General features: G+C 33.5%; 1 protein-coding gene across 4 annotated transcripts in view; it reads left to right on the plus strand.

Annotated features, from left to right (window-relative positions):
* The window catches only part of CCDC178 (coiled-coil domain containing 178), a 427,466-nt gene that overhangs the window by 379,415 nt on the left and 21,660 nt on the right, over window positions 1–26,391 (plus strand). For all 4 annotated transcript variants that reach the window (XM_032859669.1, XM_032859672.1, XM_032859671.1 and 1 more), the window contains one exon: window positions 4,672–4,806. In XM_032859669.1, coding sequence (XP_032715560.1) covers window positions 4,672–4,806 — 135 coding nt within the window. The remainder of the gene's footprint in view (window positions 1–4,671; window positions 4,807–26,391) is intronic.

Below are 26,391 nucleotides of genomic sequence, written 5' to 3' on the forward strand. Positions count from 1 at the left end.
CTTTGTGAAAAATTGACCTGCCCATAACATTCTTTTTACATATGTGGACAGGTTATACCTCTCCATTTATTTAGTTAGTACTTTATATTTTTAAAAATTTTTTAACTTTCTCTGTATATTTCCCTACATATTCTTTACTGGATTGAAACCTAGATATCTTACATTTTGTATTGTGATTATGAATGGTATTTTAAAATCATGATTCAAAATTAGTTATAATTAATTTTTTAATTCTTTTTCAGTGCTGATGTTGTAGGTAAAAAAAGTTCCTAAACTCTATCATTACCTCCTATTGTTGATTTGTAGAATCTCTTTAATTTTTTGTGTAGACATTCTTCCTCTTATATCTATTTTCTTTCATTTTCTTATTGTTTGGCAGTATCTGCAGTAAAATTTGGAAAAGAGGTACTGATTCCTGATAGCCTTTAGGCATTTTTCCTAACATTTATGGGAATGTTTCTCAAGTATCTCTATTTACTAAAATATTTGTTCAAAGTTGTGGGTTTATACCTTTATCAGGTTAAAGAAATTTTCTTCTGTTCCTATTCCTAGTTTGCTAAGATAATTTTTTCATTGCTGATTGTTTTCATTCTGTGTTTATTCATATCGACTTCTCTTGGGGATGATTATGTTTTCTTTGATATATTGATGTATTACATGAAAATATTTGCTGATAATGAACCTATTTTAAATTTCTGCAACTATTAAATTATAGTTCCTTTACGCTGTCTTCAATTAATGAGCTCCTAGATGGTACAAACTACATTCTATCAATCAATAAGTATTTATTAATCACTCTCTTATTACTAATAAATCATTTTCAGCTTCAGTCTTAAACCAAACAGTGAATTAGGAGATCACTTTTGCTTTACATTCAGAAAATATGGATAGTAAATTATTTCCTTGCTAAGCAAAGAGAAAAGAAAGAAAAAGAGTTTAAAATCTATCATTAAATATTGCTGCAAAAAAATTGTCTCCAATTTAGCAGGTTAAGCTAATAAACATTTATTTTCTCACAAAGTTTCTGAAAGACAAGAACCGGGAGCTGTATAGATGGGTGATTTGGCTCACGGTCTCCTACAAGGTTGCAATCAAGTTGGTCAGGGTGGCAGTCATCTGAAGAGACTGGAGAATCTGCTTTCAAGATCACTCACAGGGTGTCGTTGGCAAAAGGAAGTTTCAATTCCTCACCATGTGGGTCTTTTACAGAGCTGCTTACATGACATGGGAGCTAGCTATTCCCAGATCAAAATATCTGAGAGAATTAGAGAGAGAGAAAACCCAAGACAGAAGCCTCGGAGTTTGTGTGTGAGTGTGTGCACGTTTGTAAGTGCCTACTATCTGCCCTGTTCTGTTCTTTACAAGACAGCAAGACCTGCCTACACTCAAAGGGAGGATTATCCAATAATTTGACGGTCTATTTTAAAATTACATCTATGAACACTGTTTTTCTCTAACAGTAAATAACAAATGTACTTCAACTCTATATTACCCCATTCTTCACAGTGTGTCCCCATTATCTCTTTTACACTAGGATAATAAGGCTTTATTTTTGTGTCTTCCATAATGTAAACCACACAACTGTATACTCCAACCTAGCCACAGAAAATACCTGAAAATTGATGCTTTGAAAGTTCGAATGCTTTGAAAGTTCTAATTTCAATGCTGAGAACATGAATGGTGTAAGATAATATTTCCGTGCTAATTTGGTTATGGCTGGGCCTACAAAATTGAGGGCACTGAAGTTGAGGATCTTTTTTTCAGAATGACTCTTTTCCTGTTCCAATATGCTCCTTCTGAGTTTTCTATGAGACTGTATCCATTCTCCTCCATAATTCTTGTAATATGTGCTGGATACTAAGCAGCAATCCAGTTACTGTATCAGCGGCTCTAAATTCCATCCTTACTTCGTAAGTACACAGCAAGTCCTTACAGTGGCTTTGCATAACCCCATCCAGTGTGTTTGTGTCCCTTACTGTTCTTTTTTGTTTCTCTAACACCACTCCCTCATCTCACCTTATGTTCCTTAAAATTGGAAGGAGAGGGCAGGAATATAATCAATTCAGGAAGAAATTATTACGTTTCAAAATGCAATCCTTGCAGAGTTTCATTTCAGAAATACTAGGTTAATTGAAGTGGGTGATATCAAAAATTTTTCCAGTTCCTTTGACTTTCCAACCTAAATTCTGTGACCTTTCCACTCACAACTGAATCCTCTCTCTTTAGTTTCCCCTTTACATATTTCTGTGTCTCTTACATTCACTTCGCTTATCTTACTCTTCTCTCATTAATTTGCAAGTTCTTGAATGTCTTACTCGCTTCTTTGCTTTGCCACTGAAATTTTACCAGTTCACTTTATTGAGTTAATTTCAGTATTTATTGAGTGATTACTTTCTACTAACATCTTAAAACTGGGCTTTTATCATAACCATTTTCTTAAAATAGTTGTCATCATGTTCAAATCAACTGTCATTCTAGCACCTTAAATATTTTTCCATATATATATTTTATTGATCATCTCATTGTCTTTAATGTGGATATGTATGTGTATATATGTGACTTTTATTGGATTCTGATTCTCTCTACGAATTCCTTCATTTTTTTTCTGTCCCAGTTCTTTTTTCAGGAGCCTATTAGCTATAAATTTAAAAATTTAGAAAAAAAACCACTTTTGAGATACTACTTTTTTAGTTGATACATAAGGATCTTCTTTGCTTAAGTAGCTTAACACATGTGTATGAACTAATCTAAGACCTTTGTAGCTACCTCAAGCTAGAATTCAGAAAACTGAACAAAATAGATTTACTGTATACAGCTGTTTCTCCTCATGTAAGATGTGGATATGGATACCATTAATTCTCAGTTCACTTTGGTTACTGAGCTCCCACTTGTAAAACCTTTCACATGTTGAGAGCTCCTACTTATAAAAAAATTACCTTCAGTTTAAGGAATTCTAAAACTCATCTTCCTCTTATTTGCCCTTGTCATATTCGTAGATATCATAATAATGGTGTAATGCATAGACTAAAGTGTATTAACTTCTTAGTGAGTCTTTTAAGATATAGAATATGTTCCTGCAGTGGCTGTCATGGGGGAAAATTATTTTAATATTATATTTGAATATTTACTTATTTAATTTTATATTTCAGTATTATATTTAAACTATTAAATATCACAGAAATCATTTAATAATGACAGACTGTCTCTTCAAAAAGTGAATTAATCATGAATTCAATAGCCTAAATTATCTGAAATGTCCTTAAATTCCAGGTAATGTATTTCAGCATTAGCAAGCTGAAAATCAAATAGTGTTCAAGGTTATTCTTTTTTCACAAGGTAACCAAGAATAGTGGTTTCATTATTCTGTGGACTTGCATAAATACCTCTGTGTTGCTTATTACAGTGGATCAAAATAATGATTATAAACAATTCACATAAAATACTAGGTCACTATTTTTAAAACTGTTGTTTTTAGGTAAGCTGTTTTATTGAAATATGCTTCGAGAAAAGTTCATAAGTCATCCATGCACAGTCTGCTGAGGTTTTGCATAGGATCCCTTACATGTAACCAGTACTCAGAGCAATAAATAAAACATAAAAAAATCATACTTCTTTAACACTTTTATTCTGTTGTGAAGGCATCCGATATGAAATTTGTGGTGTTTATTTTTCATTCTAGAAAATATACTAAGAGGAAGTCAACATGAACAACTATCCATATTACCAATAAAAAGAGGTTTCAGTGACATTATATTTTAATATGGCTTTTATCATTAATTTTTATGAAGTTTATTTCTTCAAAAATAACCTAATTATAACAATTCTTGATGGTGCGGCTATGTTAACTGTTGAGGGACACATGTTCATTGTCTTGGTGAAGCTTCTACCGTGTTTGTTGTTGTTTGGTTTTATATTAAATATCCAAAATGTATGTATAAATATCCAAAATGTATGCCTCATAAGAGAAGTCTTTTTCTGTGAAGATGCAATATTAAACGTCTCACCTCTAAACATTGTATCCACTGTACCTTAGTGCAGTGAGATGTTTCTATGTCACACAGTCAGAGGGAGGTAGATTAATAGGGAGTTCTTGCTGGAAATCCCTTCCCTGTTATTGTTCTCCCTCAGCAGTTGAGGCTAAGTTAATTCTCTTTAGTTTTGTCATGCTCTAAAGCACACATTGCCAAGCAATGGTAAGCTTTATGAGGAAAAAAAAAAAGAAGCAATGGTGTCCATCAAAGTCTCAAAGTTGCATTTTTAAACTTTGGCTTGACCTGATGTGCCATTCAAAAAAGCTTCAAAAGATTATTTTTTTTTAAAGAAAGGTTCAATATGTCCCGAGGCTATCGGTTTTGAGTTAAACTGGGTGAAGTAGAAATATTTTACTCCTCAGCTTTGCAGTCACAGAGTTTGCCTCAGCTAGAACAAAACTGCTGAGGCATTTAGAGAAAATTAACCCCCCATCCTGGCGGCCAGATGTGACTGGTTTCTGATGAATGCACATGAGTGGGCTGAAAAATCAAGAGACTGTGAAATTCCTGTCAGGTCCGTACAGTGCAGAATGGGCTATTGACTGCTTTCTATATTTCCCTCCATCATTCTTCTTGAACACTGCCATTAATTTCCTCTCCTACTCTGACTTGTGTTTTTCCCCCTCCCTCTTCCCTTCAGCTCTGTCAGCTGCAAAGAAGGATACACAAGGTGTGGCAGAAGCACTTCAAACTCGTGGTCCTCTACAGCCAGATGAGGCTGGCCAAGTTCCAGACAGACTCTCAAGAGAGTATTCAGAAAATATTAGCTGTGCAGGTAGGTGATTGCAGGGAAGTAGGAAAGATCATTCTGATCTAGATTGAAAAGCAAATGATGGGTAGTGTGATGAAGCATTAAAACCATATCCCATCAGAGTTTTATAAATTTTTAACCTCTTTAATAAACTGGAATTGCATGAAGGATGAATTCAGTAAGTTAGCATATATAGCGTGCATACTTTGGGGGAAAAGGGAGATTGAACTTATTTTTCACAAACCTCAAAACAGATTTTTATAAACACATTTGGTATAAATATATATTTTCAAATCTTCAGGTTCACTGTTTAAGAGATATTGTCAACAGTTGCCTTGTGTTGCTTTTGTGTGAAATCTACTTCAGTGAAAATGACACTTATGTTTATTTGATTTAACTGTTTTCTTTCCCCTTCCATTTCGAAGGAGGCTTGTCCTCCTAAGGAGATTTGGAGATGACTTTATTTGAAAAATAAGCAAGTTGTGTTTAGAATATAACTGTGGTTCCAGATGTATGAAATTTTATTGTTTGTCTCTGTAAAAACTTTTAGTGGATCAGTTGTCTTTAAGACTGATCTATTTTAGAAACCCTATTAACTATGTAAAGACTATTTAGGGAAACTTACATTTTTTAGATTAATATTTCATTATTTGAAATGTTATAACATGCGTAAAACATGATTTCCCAAAGGAAAACAACCACTTCCTTGTTCTATTAAAAAACAAAAAATACAAGTACCTGTTCTATAAAATAAAATGCACATGCTCTTTAAAACCATAATCTTCATTAACTTGTAGCATAAACAACGCATGCTGAACCTAAACAAACCAAATCATTTTCTAAAATTTTAATTACATGTGCATTTCATAAAAAAGATGCATAATTTGCCTTAATCAAAGGATTTTGTAAAATACTTTCAAAGCTATTTCAAATTTCATTTTTACTGATGGCTATTTTTGCTCTTTTCCTCTGAGGATGTATATATGTAATATATATATATTTTATATATACTTATATATCTTATACATATATATCTCCCATAAGAAGTACATATATAAGGTATATGTACTTAATATAAGGATTCCACTAATAATAGATTATAACAAAATTTTTAAATAATAGAAATTTAAAGTTTTGAAAAGGTAAAGCTTAAATGTGTAGATTTAATAGATATTCATATATAAACTTGAGTATAAACTACAATTGCAGTAATTTTGAAGGCAGGAGGTTGTTTTTTGTTTTTTGTTTTTTTCCTTAAAAGTCTGTTAACAGATAGTATGTTAAAAATTATGGAGTTCCTATAACTTGTGATTCCCTTTTAAATATTCAAAGGTAAATTGCATGTTCTATTTATTATTTTAGAAAAATCTCATACTTCTGCCTAAGTGTAAGCATTCTTAAATGATAAATTTAAATTAGAGTATATTTTGAAATATTTAAATATTGAAAATGTCAGTAGAAACTCTGAATATTGGTAAAGTGAACTCTCAGTCCATAACCTACAGTAATCCTATTCTAACTTTTTATTAGAAACTCACCAATGCATTTTTTTTTACTAAATTTGATTTTAAATTACTTATTTTGATGGATGTTATGTGAAGAGTTAGAAATGATAAGATAGTATCAGTAGAAAGATTCAACTACTCTGCTTCTAGGGACACAGTAACAAGGCTGGGTTGTATTTGAGGAACTTGAGGAACATAATTTAGTGGATTCTTATCTGATGGGGATGACTTCAATTTAGAATATTTCAACTTTGGCTTTTAGTAGAAACATTGAAACATAATTATCAGGATCTTGCCATAAAACTATAGAAACGTGGGCAATCCTCTCGAAAACTCAGCTTCTAAACCTTCAGCATGGTACACAATGACTGTCATGACCCAGTTCCTGCTAAACTTCCCAGCTTTATCTCTCTCCAGATTAGTTCCTTAAAGTCTATATCAGCTGCTCCAAAATTCCTGATCCACTAAATAAGAAACCTCTTATTTAACTCTTTCTTCCTTTCCTGTGCCTATACTTTTATCTCTTTCTGTTATACTCTTACTATCTTACCTATTAAAGAACATCTGACTCAAATCAAACATCTCTACAAAATCCTTCCTGAGAACCTTCTTTTTCTTTACCTCCTACTCTATTCTGTACATATCACCAAACCACAGCTGTATTTTCAGCACCTTACTCCTTCTACTTGTTGCTATGCTTTTCTTTCTAGAAGATTCTAAGCTCCTTTGGGGCTGTACATCATCAGTGAAATTAGTTCAGTTCTTGCTCAGTTCATTTTTAGTGTGTATGACAGGAAGGCCATTAAGGGTTTCTAAAAGTTTCCCACGACTATCTTGTTTTCACTTATTATATCAACTTTTTTTTAGGTTTTATTTATTTATTTGAGAGAGAGGGAGCATGAGCAGGGAGGGGGCAGAAGGAGAAGCAGAATTCTGTTGAGCAGGGATCCTGATACTGGGCTCAATCCCAGGACCCTGTAATCATGACCTGAGCCGAAGGCAGACACTTAACCAACTGAACCACACAGACACACCTCAAATTTTTTTAAATGAAAACATGGTAGAGTGATTTAGTATGTTGCAGAATGGGTCTGCAGGTATCAGTCTCTACACTTTGAGTTAACATGACTAAAAATTGCTTAATAGACCAGACACTATTGCTCTCTGTTTTCATATGATTTAGTAGCATGTCAATAATATGGAATCTAATGTTTTATATTTAGAAGGTAATGTTAAAATGATGCCATAAGATATTAGTGAATTATTAAAAAAAGATATTAGTAAGTTATTTGATGAGAAAATCATCTGATGAATCTTTAAAAAAATTGTATATAACTGTTATTGAATAAAATCAATTCAAAATAAACATTAAGCAGAAAAAAGAAACTTTGTTTCACCCTTGGCCTTGAAGCAATTGCAGGACTATTCAAAAACAAACAAACAAACAAACAACAACAACCAAAAAAACCCCATAATTTGTAAATCCACAGATGGCAAAAAAAACAGGTAGGCCACATAAGCTTTTGAATAACATAATCAAACAGAAACTGGTAAAATGAAATAAAACTAGAATAAGGTATTGGTGTATTTGACATCAAAGTCATTTGTATAATATATATATATATATATATATATATATAGTGATTTTAGTTGACTGAAATTTTAACCTGAGCCAAAGTGAGCTACTACCATCCTAAGACCAATGCCATGTTCCACCTCTGGCAAGCTCATGAGGCTCCTTGAATCTCACAGTGTAGGGCATATTTTATATCCCTAACCTCACCTCTCAGCCCATATAACGTACTATCATTGCATTATTTTTAATTTATTTAATGTTGTGATTTTTTAATACTTCTTTGGCGTCGTATTTTGGAAAAAGACTGGATCTAACTCATCATTTAAATAAGAGAATGTGATGTGACAAACGTGTTCATGTGATCTTAGACTTTGAAGTCACAAATGTTTTGTCTTGTTAAAGGAGATGATAGTCCCACTGCACTTTTTCAAAAGTTGAGTATATCTGCAGAATTTTATAAAGGTTTAGGAAGTATAATTTAAGGACCATATTGATATACTAGAGTGCAGCAATGTAATAAAAAACAGGGAGAAGGAGAAATATACAAATTTAGAATGCTTCATTGTAAAAGGGAAAGACTTTGGGTGGAAGGACAAACATCTAAGGAGCTAAGTGAAGGTTGGCAACACCTGAACCCATGATGGAAGAGACGAGATGGTGGGTTTGGGCTCAGTAGGAAAACATTTGCTCTCCAACACGCACTGCTGGTGCTCAAGCAGAAACACTGCAGTGGTTGAGGGAAAGCAAACTGTCTAAGAGTCAGCCCAGAGAGCACCTTCTTAGTCTGCACTCCTGGAATGTTCACCTAACCTCCTTGCACAGACATTTGTGTGTGGTCTGTATGTCTTCACCCACTAGAATGTGACCCTTCTCCATTGAAAAGCATTTCTTATTTGTTCATCTTTATCCTCCTGGCACCAACTGTAGTTTTTAATATGTAAGTGCTGAAAAATATTTGTTGAGTGAACTGATTATTGTGTGAATTGGTGAAATGGTTTATTAAGATTTAATGTGATCACCTCAAAGGTCTTTCAAGCTCAAGATGCCTACATTTCTGTAGGTCAATAAACAAAAGCATTCTCTAGGTGCTTTGCCAAGAATTGGCAAATTCTTACACAGAATACCTTACACAGAAGTAAGGTCTTAGTCATTTCATACATTTGTGCATGCACACACACACACACACACACACACAATACATATAGGGACAGACCAATTTCTTATTTCTGGAAGACAGCTACACACATTTTAAAAAGCCAGAAAAACACAAGATAAAAATCTAAAATTACTTGTTTGGAGGCTGGAAGGATGGCAGAGTAGGAGGACCCTATGCTCTTCTTGTCTCACAGATATAACTAGGTAACATTCACATCAGCAGGAATAATCCAGAAATCAACCTGAAGCCTGGCAGAACAAACTCCACAACTAAAGGTGGAGAAGAGGCCACATCAAAGAAGATAGGAAGGGTGAAGGTGAGGTTTGGGAGTGAATCAGACAAGACTGTGACTGTCAGCAGTGGGAAGGGAGCCCATGGTGTGCAGAAGAGCAAAAAGCAGACTAACACTGGAAAGCCCTCACTGGGAAGATAAATCCCCATAACATATGGCTTTAAAAGTAAGAAGGGCTGAATCTCATGAGTTTGTACAACTACCAGTACTTAAAACATGGGATTTTAAAAATCGATGGGTTTGGCTCCTGAAAGGACTGGAGGGCATTAAGCAATAGAGTCCCTACCCTTAAAGTGACGGCATGGACAAAAGCCCATGGAGATATAGCATGGAAGCAGAAGTTTGAAAAATGACAGGGGCATACAAGAGGGAGAGTTACTTACTCATCTCAGAGCATGGACAGAGAGGCAGTGATCACAGGGAGACCCCTCAGGAGCAGAGAAGCTTAAAGCACCATTTCCCTTCCCCTCCTCTAAGTATAAACACGGGGCCACCTGAGCAGGCCCACAAGGTGCCAACACTCCCTGCCTAACTTGCTTACACCAAGCCCTGTCCCCGGCATTTCTGTGTGTTCACCTTCCTCATCACTATTGCCTCAGTCCAGGTGCTAAAAGTCTCCTCCCCCAGAAGACCAGCACAAACCCCACCAACACCTCATCTCCCAACTTAACCATTTTATGGGACCTTGGTTTCAGTGGCCACAGTGGCAGTGGCAACAAGCCTCATTTCATAAGCAAACAAGTGCATACCTTGTTAAAATGCACCCCACCCAGCTAGTGACTGAACATGGCCCACAACAGGCAAAGAGAGCCTCTGTACATGACTGGACTGAAGGAAAAGTTGGCTAGGGCACAATAGCAGGGCAGATACAACACACATAGGAGACATTCCCTGAAGTGTCAAATCCTGGGGAACAAAGGGCATTGCACTGCAGGGCACTACAGGATGGCTTCTTTGTAAAGCCATTGCATTCAAGAGCAGAAGATGTAGCTGACTCATCTAACACAAAGAAACAGAAACAGAGAAGTAGACAAAATAATGAGACAGAGGAATATGTCCCAAAGGAGAGAATCATAAAAAACCACAAGAGAACTAAGCAAAATGGTATGAATATTATGCCAGATAGTGAATTTAAAATCATGATCATAAAGATGCTCACTGGACTTGAGAAGGAGTGGACGACATCAGTGAGACCTTAACAAAGAGATTAAAAAGAATCAATCAGAGACAAAGAATACAATAAATGAAATTAAAAATACACTTGGTGGAATAAATAGCAGGCTAGAGAAATGAATCAATGACCTGGAAGACAGAGTAATGAAAAGTAATCAAGCTGAGCAAATGAGAGGAAAAAGGATTATGCAAATGAGAATAGACTTAGGGAAATCCATTAGTTCATCAAGTTTAATAACATTCATATTATAGGGATCCCAGAAGAAGAAGAGAGAAAGGGGACAGAAAAGTTACTGGAAGAAATAATAGCTGAAAACTTTTCTAAGCTTGGGAAGGAAACAGATGTCCAGACCCAGGAGGCACAAAGATACCCCAAAAAGTCAACACATGGGGGTTTATACCAAGACACATAGTAATTAAAATGACAAAAAAATAGTGATAAAGAAAATAATTTAAAGAAGCAAGAGAAAAGAAGACAGTTACAAAAGAAACCCCATAAGGCTATTAGCAAATTTATTTTTTTTTTATTTATTTATTTATTTTTTTAGCAGAAACATTGCAGTCCAAAAGGAAGTTGCATGATATATTCAAAGTGCTGAAAGGGAAACATCTACAGCCAAGAATATTCTATCTAGCAATGCAATCATTCAGGTGTTTCTGAAACAAACAAAATCTAAAGGAGTCATGACCACTAAACCAGCCTTACAAGAAGTATTAAAGGGGACCCTGTGAGTGGAAAGAAGAGACAATAAGTGAGAGTATAAAAAGTTGGAAGCACAAAAGGAGTAAAATAAGTATATCTATAAAAACTGGTCAAGGGATTCACAAAATAAAATAATGTAAAATATGATGCTCTATACCTAAAACATGGAGGGGAGAGGAGTAAAGAATGGGTTCCAACTTAAGCAACCCATCAACTTAATATAGACTATTATATGCAGAAGATGTTATACAAACCTAATGGTAACCATAAATCAAAAACCAGTAATAGATATGCAAAGAATAAAGAAAAAGGAATCCAAGTGTATCACTAAAGAAAGCCAACAAACCATGAAAAAGAGCAAGAGAAGAAAGGATCAGAGAAAAACTATAAAAACAACCACATAACAAGTAACTAAATGGCAATATATACATATCTATCAATAATTATTTTGAATGTAAATGGACAAATGCTCCAATCAAAAAACATAGGGTGACAGAGCTGATTAAAAAAAAAAAAAAGACCCATCTATATGCTGTCTGTAAGAGACACATTTCAGACCTAAAGATACATCCAGATTGAAAGTGAGATGATGGAGAAAAGTGTAGCGTTAAAATGAATGTCAAAAGAAAGCCAGGTAGCAATACTAATATCAGACAAAATTGATTTTAAAACAAAGAGTGTAAAGAGACAAAGAAGGATACTATATAATAATAAAAGGGGCAATCTACAAGAAGATATGACAATTGTAAATATTTATTCTTCCAACATGGGAGCACCGAAATATATAAAACAGTTAATAACAAACATAAAGGAACTAATGGATAAGAATACAATAATAGTAGGGGACTTACACCCCACTTACATCAAAGGACAGATCATCCAAACAGAAAAATCAGCAATGAAACAGTGGCTTTGAATGACGTACTGGACCATATGGATTTAACAGATATATTCAGAACATCCCACCCTAAAATAGCAGAATACACATTCTTTTCAAGTGTACATGGAACATTCTCCAGAATAGACCATATATTAGACTACAAAACAAGTCTAAACAAATTCAAAAATATCTGACCACAACACTATAAAACTAGAAATCAACCACCAGAAAAAAAATTGGAAAGAACACAAATACATGAAAATCAAGTAATATTCTACTAAACAATAAATGGACCAACCAAGAAAATAAAGAAAAAATTAAAAATTACATGGAAACAAATGAAAATGAAAACTGGTCCAAATGGTCCAAAATATTTGGAATACAGCAAAAGTAGTTCTAAAGGGGAAGTTTATAGCAATACAAGCCTACCTTAAGAAACAATAAAAAATCTCAAATATACAACCAAAACTTACACCTAAAGGAACTAGAAAAAGAACGACAAACAAAACCCCAAACCAGCAGAAGGAAGGAATAATGAAGATTATAGCAGAAATAAATGATATAGAAACTTAAAAAACAAGATAACAGAGCAAAGAAACCAGGAGTTGGTTCTTTCCAAATATCAACAAAATTGATAAACCTCTCACCATACTCACCCAAAAAATAAAAAAATTTAAAAAAAAAAGAAAGGAGGATTCAAATAAAATCACAAATTAAAGAGGAGAAATAATAGAAATAATAATAGTCAACACTATAGAAATATTAATTATAAAAGAATAATACAAAAAAATTATATGCCAACAAATTGGACAACCTAGAATAAATGGATAAAGTCCTAATATAATCTACCAAAACTGAAGCAGAAGAAATAGAAAATTTGAATACCTATTTACCAGCAATGAACTTGAACCAGTAATCAAAGAACTTCCAACAAACAAAAGTAGGATCAGATAGTTCCACAGGTGAATTCTACCAGACATTTAAAGAAAAGTTAATACCTACTTTTCTCAACCTATTCCAAAAAGCAGAAGATGAAGGAGAACTTCCAAATTCATTCTATGAGGCTGGTATTACCCAAAGCCAGTTAAAGACACCACAAGAGAGAAAAGAGAGAGAGAGAGAGAGAGGGAACTACAGACCAATATCTCTGATGAACATAGATGCAAAAATCCTCAACAAAATATTAGAAAATTAAATCCAAAAATATATTTTAAAATATCATACACCACAATCAAGTAGGATTTATCCCCAGGGTGTGGGGGTGGTTTGGTATTTGCAAACCAATCAATGTGATACATTACATCAATAAGAGAAAGGATAAAATGGTGAGTGCTAAGAATTGTGTAAGACTGATGATTCACAGACCTGTACCCCTGAAACAAATAATACATTATATGTTAATTAAAAAAAGAGAAAGGATGAAAACCATATGATCATTCCAATAGAGGCAGAAAAAGGATTTGACAGAGTACATCATTCATGATAAAAATCCTCAATAAAGTAGGTCTAGAGGGAATATACCTCAGCACAATAATTGCCTTATATGAAAAACCTACAGTGAACATCTTACTCAATGGGGAAAAACTTAGAGCTTTTGCTTAAGGTCAGGAAAAAGACAAGGATATCTACTCACCACTTTTATTCAACATAGTACTAGAAGTCCTTGCCACAGCAATCAGATAACAAAAAAGAAATAAAAGGCATCCATATTTGTAAGGAAGAAGTAAAACTTCCACTATTTGTAGATGGCATGATACAATATATCGTAAACCCTAAAGATGCCACCAAAAAACTGCTAGAAAAATAAATGAAATCAAAAGTTTCAGAATTTAAATTAATGTACACAAATCTGTTGCGTTTCTATACACCAACAGTGAAGCAGCAAAAACAGAAATTTAAAAAATAATCCCATTTACAATTGCACCAAATATAATAAAATACCTAAGCATAAACTTAACCAAAGAGTTGGAAGACCTATACTTGGATGATGAAAGTATTGATGAAAAAAAGTATTGATGAAAGAAATTGAAGACAACACAAAGAAATGGAAAGACATTCCATGCTCATGGATTGGAAGAACAAATACTGTTAAAATTTCTATACTTCCCCAATGCAATCTACTACTAATATAGTCACTATCAAAATAAAAGAGCATTTGTCCCAGAACTGATAGAACAAACATTCCTAAAATTTGTATGGAACCACAAAACACCCCAAAAAGCCAAAGCAATCTTGAAATAGAAAAACATAACTGGGGTATCAAAATTCCGGATCTCAAGTTATATTACAAAGCTATAGTGATCAAAACAGTATGGTACTGGCACAAAAATAGACGCATAGATCAATGGAACAGAATAGAAAACCCAGAAGCACCTAGTGTTCATTAGACTTAAGCAAAGGAGGAAAGAATATCTGATGGGAAAAAAATAGTCTCTTCAACAGATGGTGTTAAGGAACAAGATAGCTACATGCAAAAGAATGAAACTAGACCACTTTCTTACACCATACACAAAAATAAATTCACAATGGGTAAAAGACTTAAATGTGAAACTTGAAACCATAAAAATCCTAAAATAGAGGACAGGGAGCAATTTTTGTGATATCAGCCATAGCAACATTTTTCTAGAAAAGTGTCCTGAGGCAGGGGAAACAAAAGCAAAAATTCACTACTGGGACTACATCAAAATAAAAGACTTCTATACAGCAAAGGAAATTATCAACAAAATTAAAAGGCAAACTCCTGAATGAAAGGAGATATTTGCAACTGATATATCTGATAAAGGATTCATATGCAAAATATATAAAAAACTGATACACCTCAATGCCCAATGAACAAATAATTCAATCCAATGACATGAACAGACATTTCTCCAAAGAAGACATTCAGATAGCCAACAGATGTTTGAAAAGCTGCTCAAGATCACTCATCATCAGGAAAATACAAATCAAAACTTCAATGAGACGTCACTTCATACCTGTCAGAAAGGCTAAAATAAAAAAATAAAAAAAAAACAAAAAAACAAAACAAAACACAACAACAACAACAACAAAAAACAAGAAACAACAAGTGTTGGCAAGGATGTGAAGATAAAGGGACCGTCTTGCACCGTTGTTGGGAATGCAAACTGGAGCAGTCACTCTGAAGAACAGTATAGAGTTTCCCCCAAAAAATTACAAATAGAACTACCCTATGACCCAGTAATCACACTGCTGGTTTTTACCAAAAAAATACAAAAACACTAATTCAAAAGGATACACGCACCCCTATGTCTATTGCAGCATGTTATACAATAGCCAAACTATGGAAGCAGCCCAGGTGTTCATCAAAAAATGAATGGATAAAGAAAATACGGTATATAGATACAATGGAATATTATTCAGCTATTAAAAAAAGAATGAAGCCTTGCCATTCACAACGACATGGGTGGAGCTAGGGAGTATAATGCTAAGGAAAATGAGTCAGTCAGAGAAAGACAGATACTGTAGGATTTCACTCATATGTGGAATTTAAGAAACAAAATAAATGAGTAAAGGGAAAAAAGAGAGAGACAAACCAAGAAACAGACTCTTAACTATAGAGAACAAACTGATAGTTTTGTACAAACATATTAGTAATAATAATAACTGCAAATGGTTTCATTGCACTATTTAAAGTTACAGATTCACAGATTGGTCATAAAAAAAAATTCCATATCATTTAGAAGAGATGCACCTCAGACAAATAGAAACCAAATGAAGAGCAGAGACAAAAATAAAAAGAAGTTCTAATTTAAAGAGACACTTTTCTAATGAAAGAGACACTTTGAGGCAAAAAGGATTAAAACACTCAAATATGCATATTTCATATGGATAAAATACACAGTCAAGACATTTCTGTCATGATATTAATGCACATGACAGCATAACTTCAAATATATAAAGCAAGAACTGGTTGAAATTCAGAGAAAAATATAAATATTTACAAACATGATGGGAAATATTAGCAAATTTTCTTCAAGTTTTTTGAAATACAGACACCTCATTTTATTGTACTTCACTTTATTGCACTTTGCAAATAATTATGTTTTCTGCAGATTGAAGGCTTGTGGCAACTTAGCATTGCACAAATCTATCTGCATCATTTTCCAACAGCTTTTGCTCACTTTGTGTCTCTGTGTCACATTTTGGTAATTCTCACAATATTTCAAATTTTTCTTTATAATTATATTTGTTTTGATGCTCTGTGGTCAATAATCTTTGGTGTTACTATTGTAATGTTTTTGTTGGAGCCACAAAATATGCATAGAATATGACAAACTTAATCAATAAATGTTGCATGTATTCCGACTGCTCCACTGACCAGCTATTACCCCATCCTCTGTCCCTCTCTTCAGGAATCTCTAATCCCTTGGATACAACAGTATTGAAATTAGGCCAGTAAATAACGCTACAATGGTCTGTAATTAATCCCAGAGGAATTATAGATTCCAATCTTTTTACCTTCAGAAACTTGCAGCTCCATGTCTGACATCATTTCAAACTCCTAGGAATTCAGGAAGCTAGGTTCACAACACCTAAGAACACTTAAGCTGATTTCTTCTATTCCCCTACCTTTAGGACTGGTCATTTCCTTATCTTTCTATGCTGAAAGAATAACTTCAGAATTCTATTTTGATTGATGAGGGGAAGGATGTACATTTCTATAACATATTGAAACACTAATTTCATTTTGTACTATTGAATACCAATATAATTTATATAATATACATTGTGGTCTTTGATCTTAAGCAAATCACAGTTAAGTTGAAGAATATAAATTTTAAGACATATTTTTGGGCAGTTCCCTCTATGTGAAAGGCATTTTGCTAGACACTGAGAGTCCATAGGTGGAGAATATAATCTGTCTTCAAAGAGCTTGTGATCTCATAGAGGAAGCAGATGCAGTTATGTTGTGTATATAGATGGCAAGAACAGCACTTAGCCCAACCTGCCAATGTAAGGTTAGTTTTTTGAAGGAGTTAACTCCTAAATAAAATCTTTAAAGGTAAGGAGACTTCAACAAAAGATGGGCAGGGGGTTATAGAAAGAGGAAATGGCGTGAACAAAGATATATGAAAATAAAATGGATTACTGCATAAGATACAGGGGAAATGACAACTAATTTTATATTATTAAGGAATAAAATGTAATACAGGAAAAATCAGAAGCAAAATGAAGAGGTAGATATACAAAATACTAGAATATAACTAGTTAAATGGTTGTATCACCAGGTATAGACAATAATCTTTATGGCCAGGAAGTGGAGAAAACTACTTAGGCCTGAATTCAGAGGAATACCTATATAAAATAGATGGGACTTGAAACAGGCTTCCAGGAATGAGTAACTGAATATAAACAGAGAAAGAAGAACGTTGGGTGGGAAACACCTTAAAGCAGAGGAAGTATAAAGGACTTGGTAAACAGATTCCATGGCTATGGAATAGATATTGTTTCTTAATTTTCTTTTCTTTTCTTTTCTTAAGGCATTTGTCTCATCCTCATTATATGTCAGGCATTGTCCTCTGTGTTTTATAAATTTTAATTCATTTAATTCTTAAAGAACTTTAGGAGGTGCTCTCATGGTCCCCATTCTGTGGAAGAGGAAATTGAAGCACCCAGAGGTTACATATTTTGCCCAAGGTCACATAGCAAGTAGAAGAAATAGGATTTAGACCCGAACAGTTTGGCTACAGGATACCTGCTCTTAAATGATCATACTATGGCAATTTTCTATGTGTTTGTAACTGAGATTAGATTGTCTCAGAGGAAGACAGTGAAAGACAAGAGATAAAGTAAGGTCTTAAATAAGGTCACAAATAACAGTCTAATTTAGGTTTGATATCAGAGGCATACATTGAACATTCAGTAAATAATTATCGGCCATATATCAAAGCAAGTTCTAAAATTTTGGTGTTCTCTCCTCAAGTATTTCTTCTTGTGGTATTAGTGAAGCTTATCAGCTACCAGGAGGGAGTGCCATAAAAAGTATAAAAATAACTTTTTTTTTTGGTGAGAAACATGAACTATAAATAAATCCAGATAAACTCAAAGAACCCCCAAAGATGTTTACATTGTAGTAAACATTTGAAAACTAAATATTATGAAAATTAAAAATAAAGATAAAATATAAAATCATCTAGAGGAAAGGAAATCAAAAATTACCTCTAACATCTCATCAGAAACTATGGAAACCAAGACATAGAAGAATATCTTTAAACTGCTTAAAGAAAAAAAAATGAGCTCAGAACTCTCTCTCCAGCAAAAATATCAAATCCGTAAGCCATATAACCATACTAAAAGTTATATTAAATATAAAGAGACTAAAAATTACAATGAAAAAACAGGTATAGTCACATTATATAAACACACAAGACAAATTTAATTGTCTATAAATGATACACTATGAAGACGCTGATAGCTTTAAAGTATAAGGATAGTAAAAGGCATGCCATGCAACACCAAGCATAATATCAGACAAGTTAAACTTCACAATTAGACTATAAATAGAGATCAAGGTCATTTCATTAAGAAAAAGAATCAGTTTATCAAACACATAAAATAATTCTAAATGTGTATGCATCTAATAAAAAATTCCAAAATATATAAGGCAAATATTGAGAAAAATTACAGTAGAAATAAAAAGATACATAATTATAGTTTGATGGTATTTTAATAATTTGCAACTTTAATACTTCTTTCAGGAATTAATAGAACAATGCAGACAAAAAATTAGTAAGAATATGGAAGAATTGAATAACACTATCAACAACCTAGACCTCATTAACCTTTATAAAACATTCCATTTAACAATAACTGAATATACATTATTTTAAAGTGCATATGGAACATTTCCAAATATAGACCATATCCTGGGTCATAAAGCAAGTTTCAGTAAGTTTAAAAGAATTGAAGTAGTGAAGAATATATTGTGTGACTACAATAAAATGATCAGAAATCAGTAATTTAAAGATATTTGAAAATTTTCTCAAAATAAGTCACACACTTCTAATCATGTGGGTCAAGAAAGGAATTATAAGAGAAATTAGAAAATATTTTGAACAGAATTAAATAAATTCATGAAAGATTAACCCATGTGGTGGAACTGACAATTTGAGAGGCATGAAGCTGAATAGTTCCCTTCAGGGAGAATTAGAGGGCCTCTATGGGTGGATCATGGGGCTAAGGAATAAAAGAATACAAATCACCTTCAAAGACATGATGAGGGCCATATCTTTAGTGGACCTCTAACTTAGCATTTAGCATATGAAATCTAGGATAGCACCTAGGAACATCCTAATAAAGATTTGGAATAAATGAATAAATGAAGTTTTTCTTAACAATGTAACCTAGTCAATATATATTTAATGTGTTGACTTGACTGCCAGATGATTGAATTAAATGTGTTTAAGAACTTCCCATATACTTCTTATTTCAGTCAAAGTTGTTTCCACTCCATTCATAAGCTTTCACTCTTTAATTCTTTGTCATGTATGGTATTGGTCTTTTGACTCTTTCACCTCTCAAAATATCTAGAAGATTCTCTCTGATAACATCTATGAGTGCATGTGGGTCAAATGGTAGCATTGAATCACCTATCTTTCTTCCATTTGAAGATAAACAAAGGACAACCCTCAATTCAAATACTGATATCTAAATCCGTAGGCCATATATAAAACATATTGGTCTCAAGCATATATCAATGTGGTGTAAATTCAGGAGATTAATAAAGCATTTGTGAATATTAAGTTCCATGAATTAAATTAACTTCTCTCTTTATTCTGCTAAATAACACGTTGAAATCAGAGTATAGTCCTTTTTATTTTGAAATAAAGTAAGCATATTGGTTTTATTAGAAAGACATAAATTTTTATGTGTTCTGATTTTTTCCTTGGTCTTAAAACAATACCCAGCATTTTTATTTTATAAAAAAAAATCACTTTATACAGATAGTACATTTTTCAAGTGGAGGAGCCACGTCAATGGTGTGGGGGAGAGGAGTTTTTCAAAGACAGAACTTTAAGTTTGAAAATTAGTGACTAATGGAGCATATCCAGTAGGTATTTTTCATACAACTTAGCATCATCATTATATAATGATGCTGCTTTGATGTGAGATTAATACAGACACATGATTTTTCATCCAAGAGTATCAAGATTATAGAACAATGAACAGAGCAGTTGTAATAAGAAGAAAATATTAGGATAAGATTTTAAAATATATAAAAGATTTGAAGTAGACTTATTCACAAAGGATGCTAAAGTCTATCAAAGATAAAGAGAAAATGATGAAGATGTAAGAAGTGACTCAGTAAACCTTAACGTGGGAACAGGATATTGTAGAGTTAAGTAAGACAACTCCCAATATTTTCTTTATTTTTTTTAAAGATTTTATTTATTTATTTGACAGAGAGATCACAATTAAGCAGAGAGGAGGTAGAGAGAGAGGGGAAAGCAGGCTCCCCGCTGAGCAGAGAGCCTGATGTGGGGCTTGATCCTAAGACCCTGAGATCATGACCTGAGCCAAAGGCAGGGGCTTAATCCACTGAGCCACCCAGGCACCCCTATTTTCTTTATTTTATATAAAGTGTACAAAAGTGAAAACTAAAGTACATTGCACTGCATTTCCTGTCTCAGTCCAACACAGTAAAAGAAGTTTTACCCTTGGGCATTTATTCTTGTATGGATCTGCACATATCTTAAGGGGAAAATAATCCAGCATGTTGACTAAATATTGACTTGAAAACTCTTCTCATTCATTTCTTCTGCATCACATCCCTCTGGTGATAAGGGGGGGAAATTTTATATATATATATATATTATATATAATATTTATATATCTGCTATGTAAATATAATGTAAATATAATGCAGATTTACTTATATTTGTATAAATCTAATTCATTATGGAGGTCATCAGAATTAGTTCAGAAATATATATATGTGTATTTATAAATAAATAAATATTTTTATATTTTTTTCTGAACTAATTTGATGACCTCCCTAAATAAACTAGATTTATACAAAAATAATAAGCAACTTTGCATTATATTTACATAGCAGATTTCTTCATGCATATCTGATTTGTGAATTATAACAACCCTCTCTGATAGGAGATGAGGACTTGTTGCCCTATTTAGGGGTATTGGTAACTGAGCTGTAAAGAGGCTGAGAGATTTGTCCAAAGACTCATGACCAGCAAGTAATGAATCTTTGAACTAATACCTTGTCTCTGATTTCTACTTCTGATCCCTCTTAACTAAAAATTAGTTTAAGACATCTTCAGAGTCAGCCTTTGTTTGAGCCACTCCACTAGAAAGAAGGAAAGTCACAGATCCACATACTTAGTCAATCTGGGACAGTAAAGTCATGAGGAAATATTACAGAACACTGTAATTATATTGGGGGAATGTATAAGCCTCTGTGTGCCTTAGTGAATATGAACCTGCTTTAGTTATTGCCGCAAGGCCCTGATTTTGTGAAACATCTATCATTTTACCGTACACATTTCATTCTGTAGCACACATTTGGAGACAGCTTCTTTACTAAAACAAAGCTGCTTCAGGGAAATCCCTCTGTTTTTGTCATTACCTGAAATAATTATGATATTTCAACACAGCTCCAGTAAATGTGTTGATAGACATATCATAGATTATAAATGCATCTATTGAAATGCTAACCATGGTTGCAAAGCAGATTATCTTATTTAAAGACACTGGTTTTAAAATTTAGACATTTAATTTAATTATCTTTTCCCAGAAGTATATAAGGAAATCAAAAACCTAGTGTGAATAACATTATCTTCACAGAAATGAAAACTTGCAAGAGCATTTTTTGTCACAAACTCAATAATTTTAGTATAATCACTAACTATGTTTTTGTTTTACAGAACCAGTATGATTTGGAAAAGAATAAAATTGCTTTTAAAGTACAAAAATAATTATGAACCACTTGAAACGTAATGTCTGTGTTTTATTTCTCATCAGAATTCATTAGTGTGTAACATCAATAATTTAGCCCATCATTTGCCAACACTGACTTGGCTCAGTAGTTCAATCATGTAACCCTGTAAACTCACTTTCCATTAAAATGAATGTTGCTGACAAAGGATAACTAAAGAGATACTTCATTTATTAACTAAAGAGGTACTTCATTTATCAACATTTTTAAATTAGGAGTTTGGGGCCACAGAAGCTTAGCTGGATGATTTATTTGAAGGATCTTTATATTAGACCTAAAGACTTGTTCCAAATCATACGATGCTACCCACAAAGATAATTGTGTTTCATTTGTATAACACGTGACTCAGGGCTCTCTCTTCAGAGGCAGGCATAGCCACCTGCAGAGAATCAAATGACCTACCAGAATGAAAACTTGACTGCTTAGTATAAAATTATGAAATGTGCAGCATTCTCCTCTATCCTGATTTACTCCATTGGGCATATTTCTTACCAAACCTATGATATGACATCCAATATTCTAATATCCTAATGTTGTTAAAATTGATTTGAGGATTAAGTAAATAGGCTAAAATTAGCTAATAATGAGTGTAAGACTCCCCAGTATCCACAAATTGTACTTCAGTACATTTAAATTTCTCATCACTTGCCATGACACACACACAATATATAGGCCTATATATTGCTGACACTATTTTGAACAAGAGTTTCATTTTCCAGAGTTGATCCCACATCCTAGTGATAGGGTAACATCACACCATTTTGAATGCAGAAAGCAAACAAACAGATAAATAAATAAAAACATCTGCAAAATGTGAGCAAAGTATGAAATCAAAACTCCTTATATATATCAAAATTTTCCTGTTATAGACCCTCAAACATATAATTTCTAGCAAATATGGCAAGGCTGCATGACAAGATCTTTCCCTGATTCTTCTGTAACAAATTAAATGCATGTTTCTTATTTAAAACCTTTTGATAGAAGTTGGAGGATCTCTGCATTTAGCCTTTAGATTTGCCAGCTGGCATGTTTCCCTGTTTTGGATCAAAAAGTTCTCAGCCAGCTGATTCATTCAAAAGTCAAAATCCAGGGATGATGTTGGATTATAAAATGTTATCTTTACAGTATCGAGCTACTTCTCTTATTTCATCTTCTCTCCCCTTTTAGCTTTCCTTCCTTCTTTAGAAATACTTATTCTGACAGACACTAAGTAACAGTGATCCTACAGAAAATCTTTCTCATGCCCTCTTTATCTTTTCTTCACCTTATAAAAAAGTTAAACTAGGGGGAAAAAAAAAAAACCTCTTCCAAGCATAACGAATAAGGAGTTAGTTATCTCACAGTGCTAGTTCATAGTAGTCTACAGTCCTTTGTGAAGAAGTAGAGGCAGCTGCACCGTGTCAGTGCAGATGGCTTTGGAGGGTAGCTAGTGAGTTCCAGCATCATTGCACTAGCTGATATTTCCATGCCACTTTACATTTTCAATTTATGTTTATTTTAACTTGACTATCACAAATAACCCTGGGAAGGAAGAGTTTATTATGCCCATTTTGCAGATAAATTAACTCTCAAAGAGCTTAAATGAACATCCCCATAACATAGCCTGTGTGTGGTAGAACCAGATTTAGATCCCAGATTTTTATTGTTTTTTTCTTTTTTTTTTAAAGATTGTATTTATTTATTTGACAGAGATTACAAGTAGGCAGAGAGGCAGGCAGAGAGAGAGAGAGGAAGGGAAGCAGGCTCCCTGCTGAGCAGAGAGCCTGATGCGGGGCTTGATCCCAGGACCGTGGGATCATGACCTGACCGAAGGCAGAGGCTTTAACCCACTAAGCCACCCAGGCGCCCCAGATCCCAGATTTTCTGATTCTTAATCCATACTATGCAAATGAAACATGCTGCTGTGGAGTGCTTACATTTGGAATAAGAGAGCAAGAAAGATGTATATATATTGTGAACCTACTGTGGAAGACAGTGAAAGTTAAGCAAAGGCGCCAACTGAATAATAGTGAATAGTCATTTAAAGAGAGTTATAGTACACAAATGGCATCTTAAAAAGCTAACTCATCCAGACTAGATTTTCAGTGCAAATATTTGAGAAATGGACTGAGAAGCTACCGTTAAAAAATGTAGACCTACAATGACAGGATCCTAAAGTAGGGCAACAGCAAAGGAAATAAAAAGGGGGAAATGATGAACATTTCAAAGGCATAATCACACTGACTTATTGAAAAAATGGACTTAGGTGAAATAGAGGGAAACAAACAATAACATGACTCTAAACTTTGAAGCTGAAGATGACCAAAATAATAAGAAAAAGAAAGGAGAATTAGTAGGGCCCTAACCTCAAATGAAGTGAAGAATCTCATTTAGGTTATACTAAACTGAATAAGAGAGTAGGACTTATATCAACTGAAATCCTGACTGGGACATAAAAGACCAAGAAGGGCTATAACAACACATTTTGTGGTCAAACTGTAAAGCCCTAAAGCCAGACATTTAGTACTTCTGAGGATGTCAGTGAATTACCAAAAATAAAATAAAATAAAATAAAATAAAATAAAATAAAATAAAATAAAATAAAATCAGAGAAACAACAACAAATACCTTAGCAAATTCCTGGGTTTAGCTGGAGAGAAGCATGTCATAATCAAAAGAGAAAGAAGAGAAGACCAAGAACTAGGAGAAAAATTAAGAATATACTATATAACAAAATCATGAGAAAAAAGTTGTAAGATTGGTCATCAGTGTCTGCAGTTACCACCAAGAGCTGGTATATCTTTGAGGTGTATTTCTTTCCATTGCAGAATGCATCATTGCCTCAAAATACCATATGTTTTTTACTTAGGCATTTGAAGATTTGGCTTGGAATTTTACTGATTCATAGCCTCCTTGGGAGCATCCACAGTAGGTGGGAGAGTTTGTGCATTTGATTTTGTATCTTACTAACTTACTGTGGAAAACATTCCATAATCATGGCATGCGTTAAGCTCAATGGTTGTTTATATTATACAATATGACATTTATCCAGACTAAAGTCATTATGAAATGGAGCAGTTCATATTGTATTTCTGAGTTTTTTTAATAAAATTTACATAATTGGTTCAATATCTGCCAAAAAAAAATCCACCAGGATACATTTAAACTTATCACACACACGTGTAAATATCAGGCATGAAAAGAAATGTATGGATGGCCAGTATCTGAATTTTTTTCTTCTTCAGTATCTGAGTCTTTAAAGGCCTCTCCCACATATCTGACTTTCTTAAACAGAAACTACTCGTAATGATTCCTTGATCTTTTTCATATTCGAATGTTTGTAGACATTTAAAAAGACAGGACAGTAAAAAGATATATTAAGTCACAAAACAAAAGGGGGGAATATATAAATTAGTACTAGTTGTAGACAAATGAAAGACCTTTTAAATGTACATTAGTAGAGAAAGTAGACCATCTAGTAAGTGAAGAAAGAGTCTATGTCTAGCAAATAGATAAAAGAAAGATACTCAGGTAAAAAATAGTGATTTAAGCCTTTTATTGGAAAAGAGAATAAAGGGACCCCTGGAATGGCTCAGTCATTTGAGCATCAGACTCTTGATTTCAGCTCAGGTTATGATCTCAGCATCTTGAGATTGAGCCCTGCATTGGAATTGAGATCTCTTTCTCCCTCTCTCTCTGCCCCTCTGCCATGCTTGTGCTCTCCCTGTCTCTGTAAATAAATAAATAAACAAATACATAAATATAAAATCTTTTTAAAAAATAAAGAGAACAGAATGGCACCTATTATAGAATACCTTCAGTTAATGAAGACTTGTACATATTATTTTTTATCAAAAGACAGTAGGGAACACTAAGAAAATGTGAACAGAAGCCAATCAGCAAATTTAAAATGACAGAAATGATAAGAACTCAGTGAATGATAATGAACTTACCAAGTTATAGACAGACAAGTTGTTTCTAAAAATCATGAAAATGCTACGACATAGCAAAGATCTGGGGAAATTTTGTGTGTGTGTGCATGAAAAATAGAAACTTTTCATTAATTTAATAAATATGTATTAAATATACATGTATGCAATATAAGTATAAAGATGAACAAGGTTCAGTTTGTGCTGTTATGAAAAATCTAGTCTGGTAGAAAAGACAAGAGGCATTGTCAATATAGTGTGTTAAATGCAAAGACAGGGTAAAAGAACGAAATGGGAAGGCTTTTGAGCCAAAGGACAAAGGAAGTACTAAAGCTAGATCTGAAAGAACCTTGCATATTACTGAAATTATAATATGTCCAGATGACTCACATAGAATTCAGTTGAACTAGAGCTATAAGTGAGTGTACAGATAAGCAGGAGCC

The sequence above is a fragment of the Lontra canadensis genome, unplaced genomic scaffold (genome assembly GCF_010015895.1).
Source record: "Lontra canadensis isolate GAN:19392208 unplaced genomic scaffold, GSC_riverotter_1.0 scaffold17, whole genome shotgun sequence".
NCBI classification, from domain to species: domain Eukaryota; kingdom Metazoa; phylum Chordata; class Mammalia; order Carnivora; family Mustelidae; genus Lontra; species Lontra canadensis.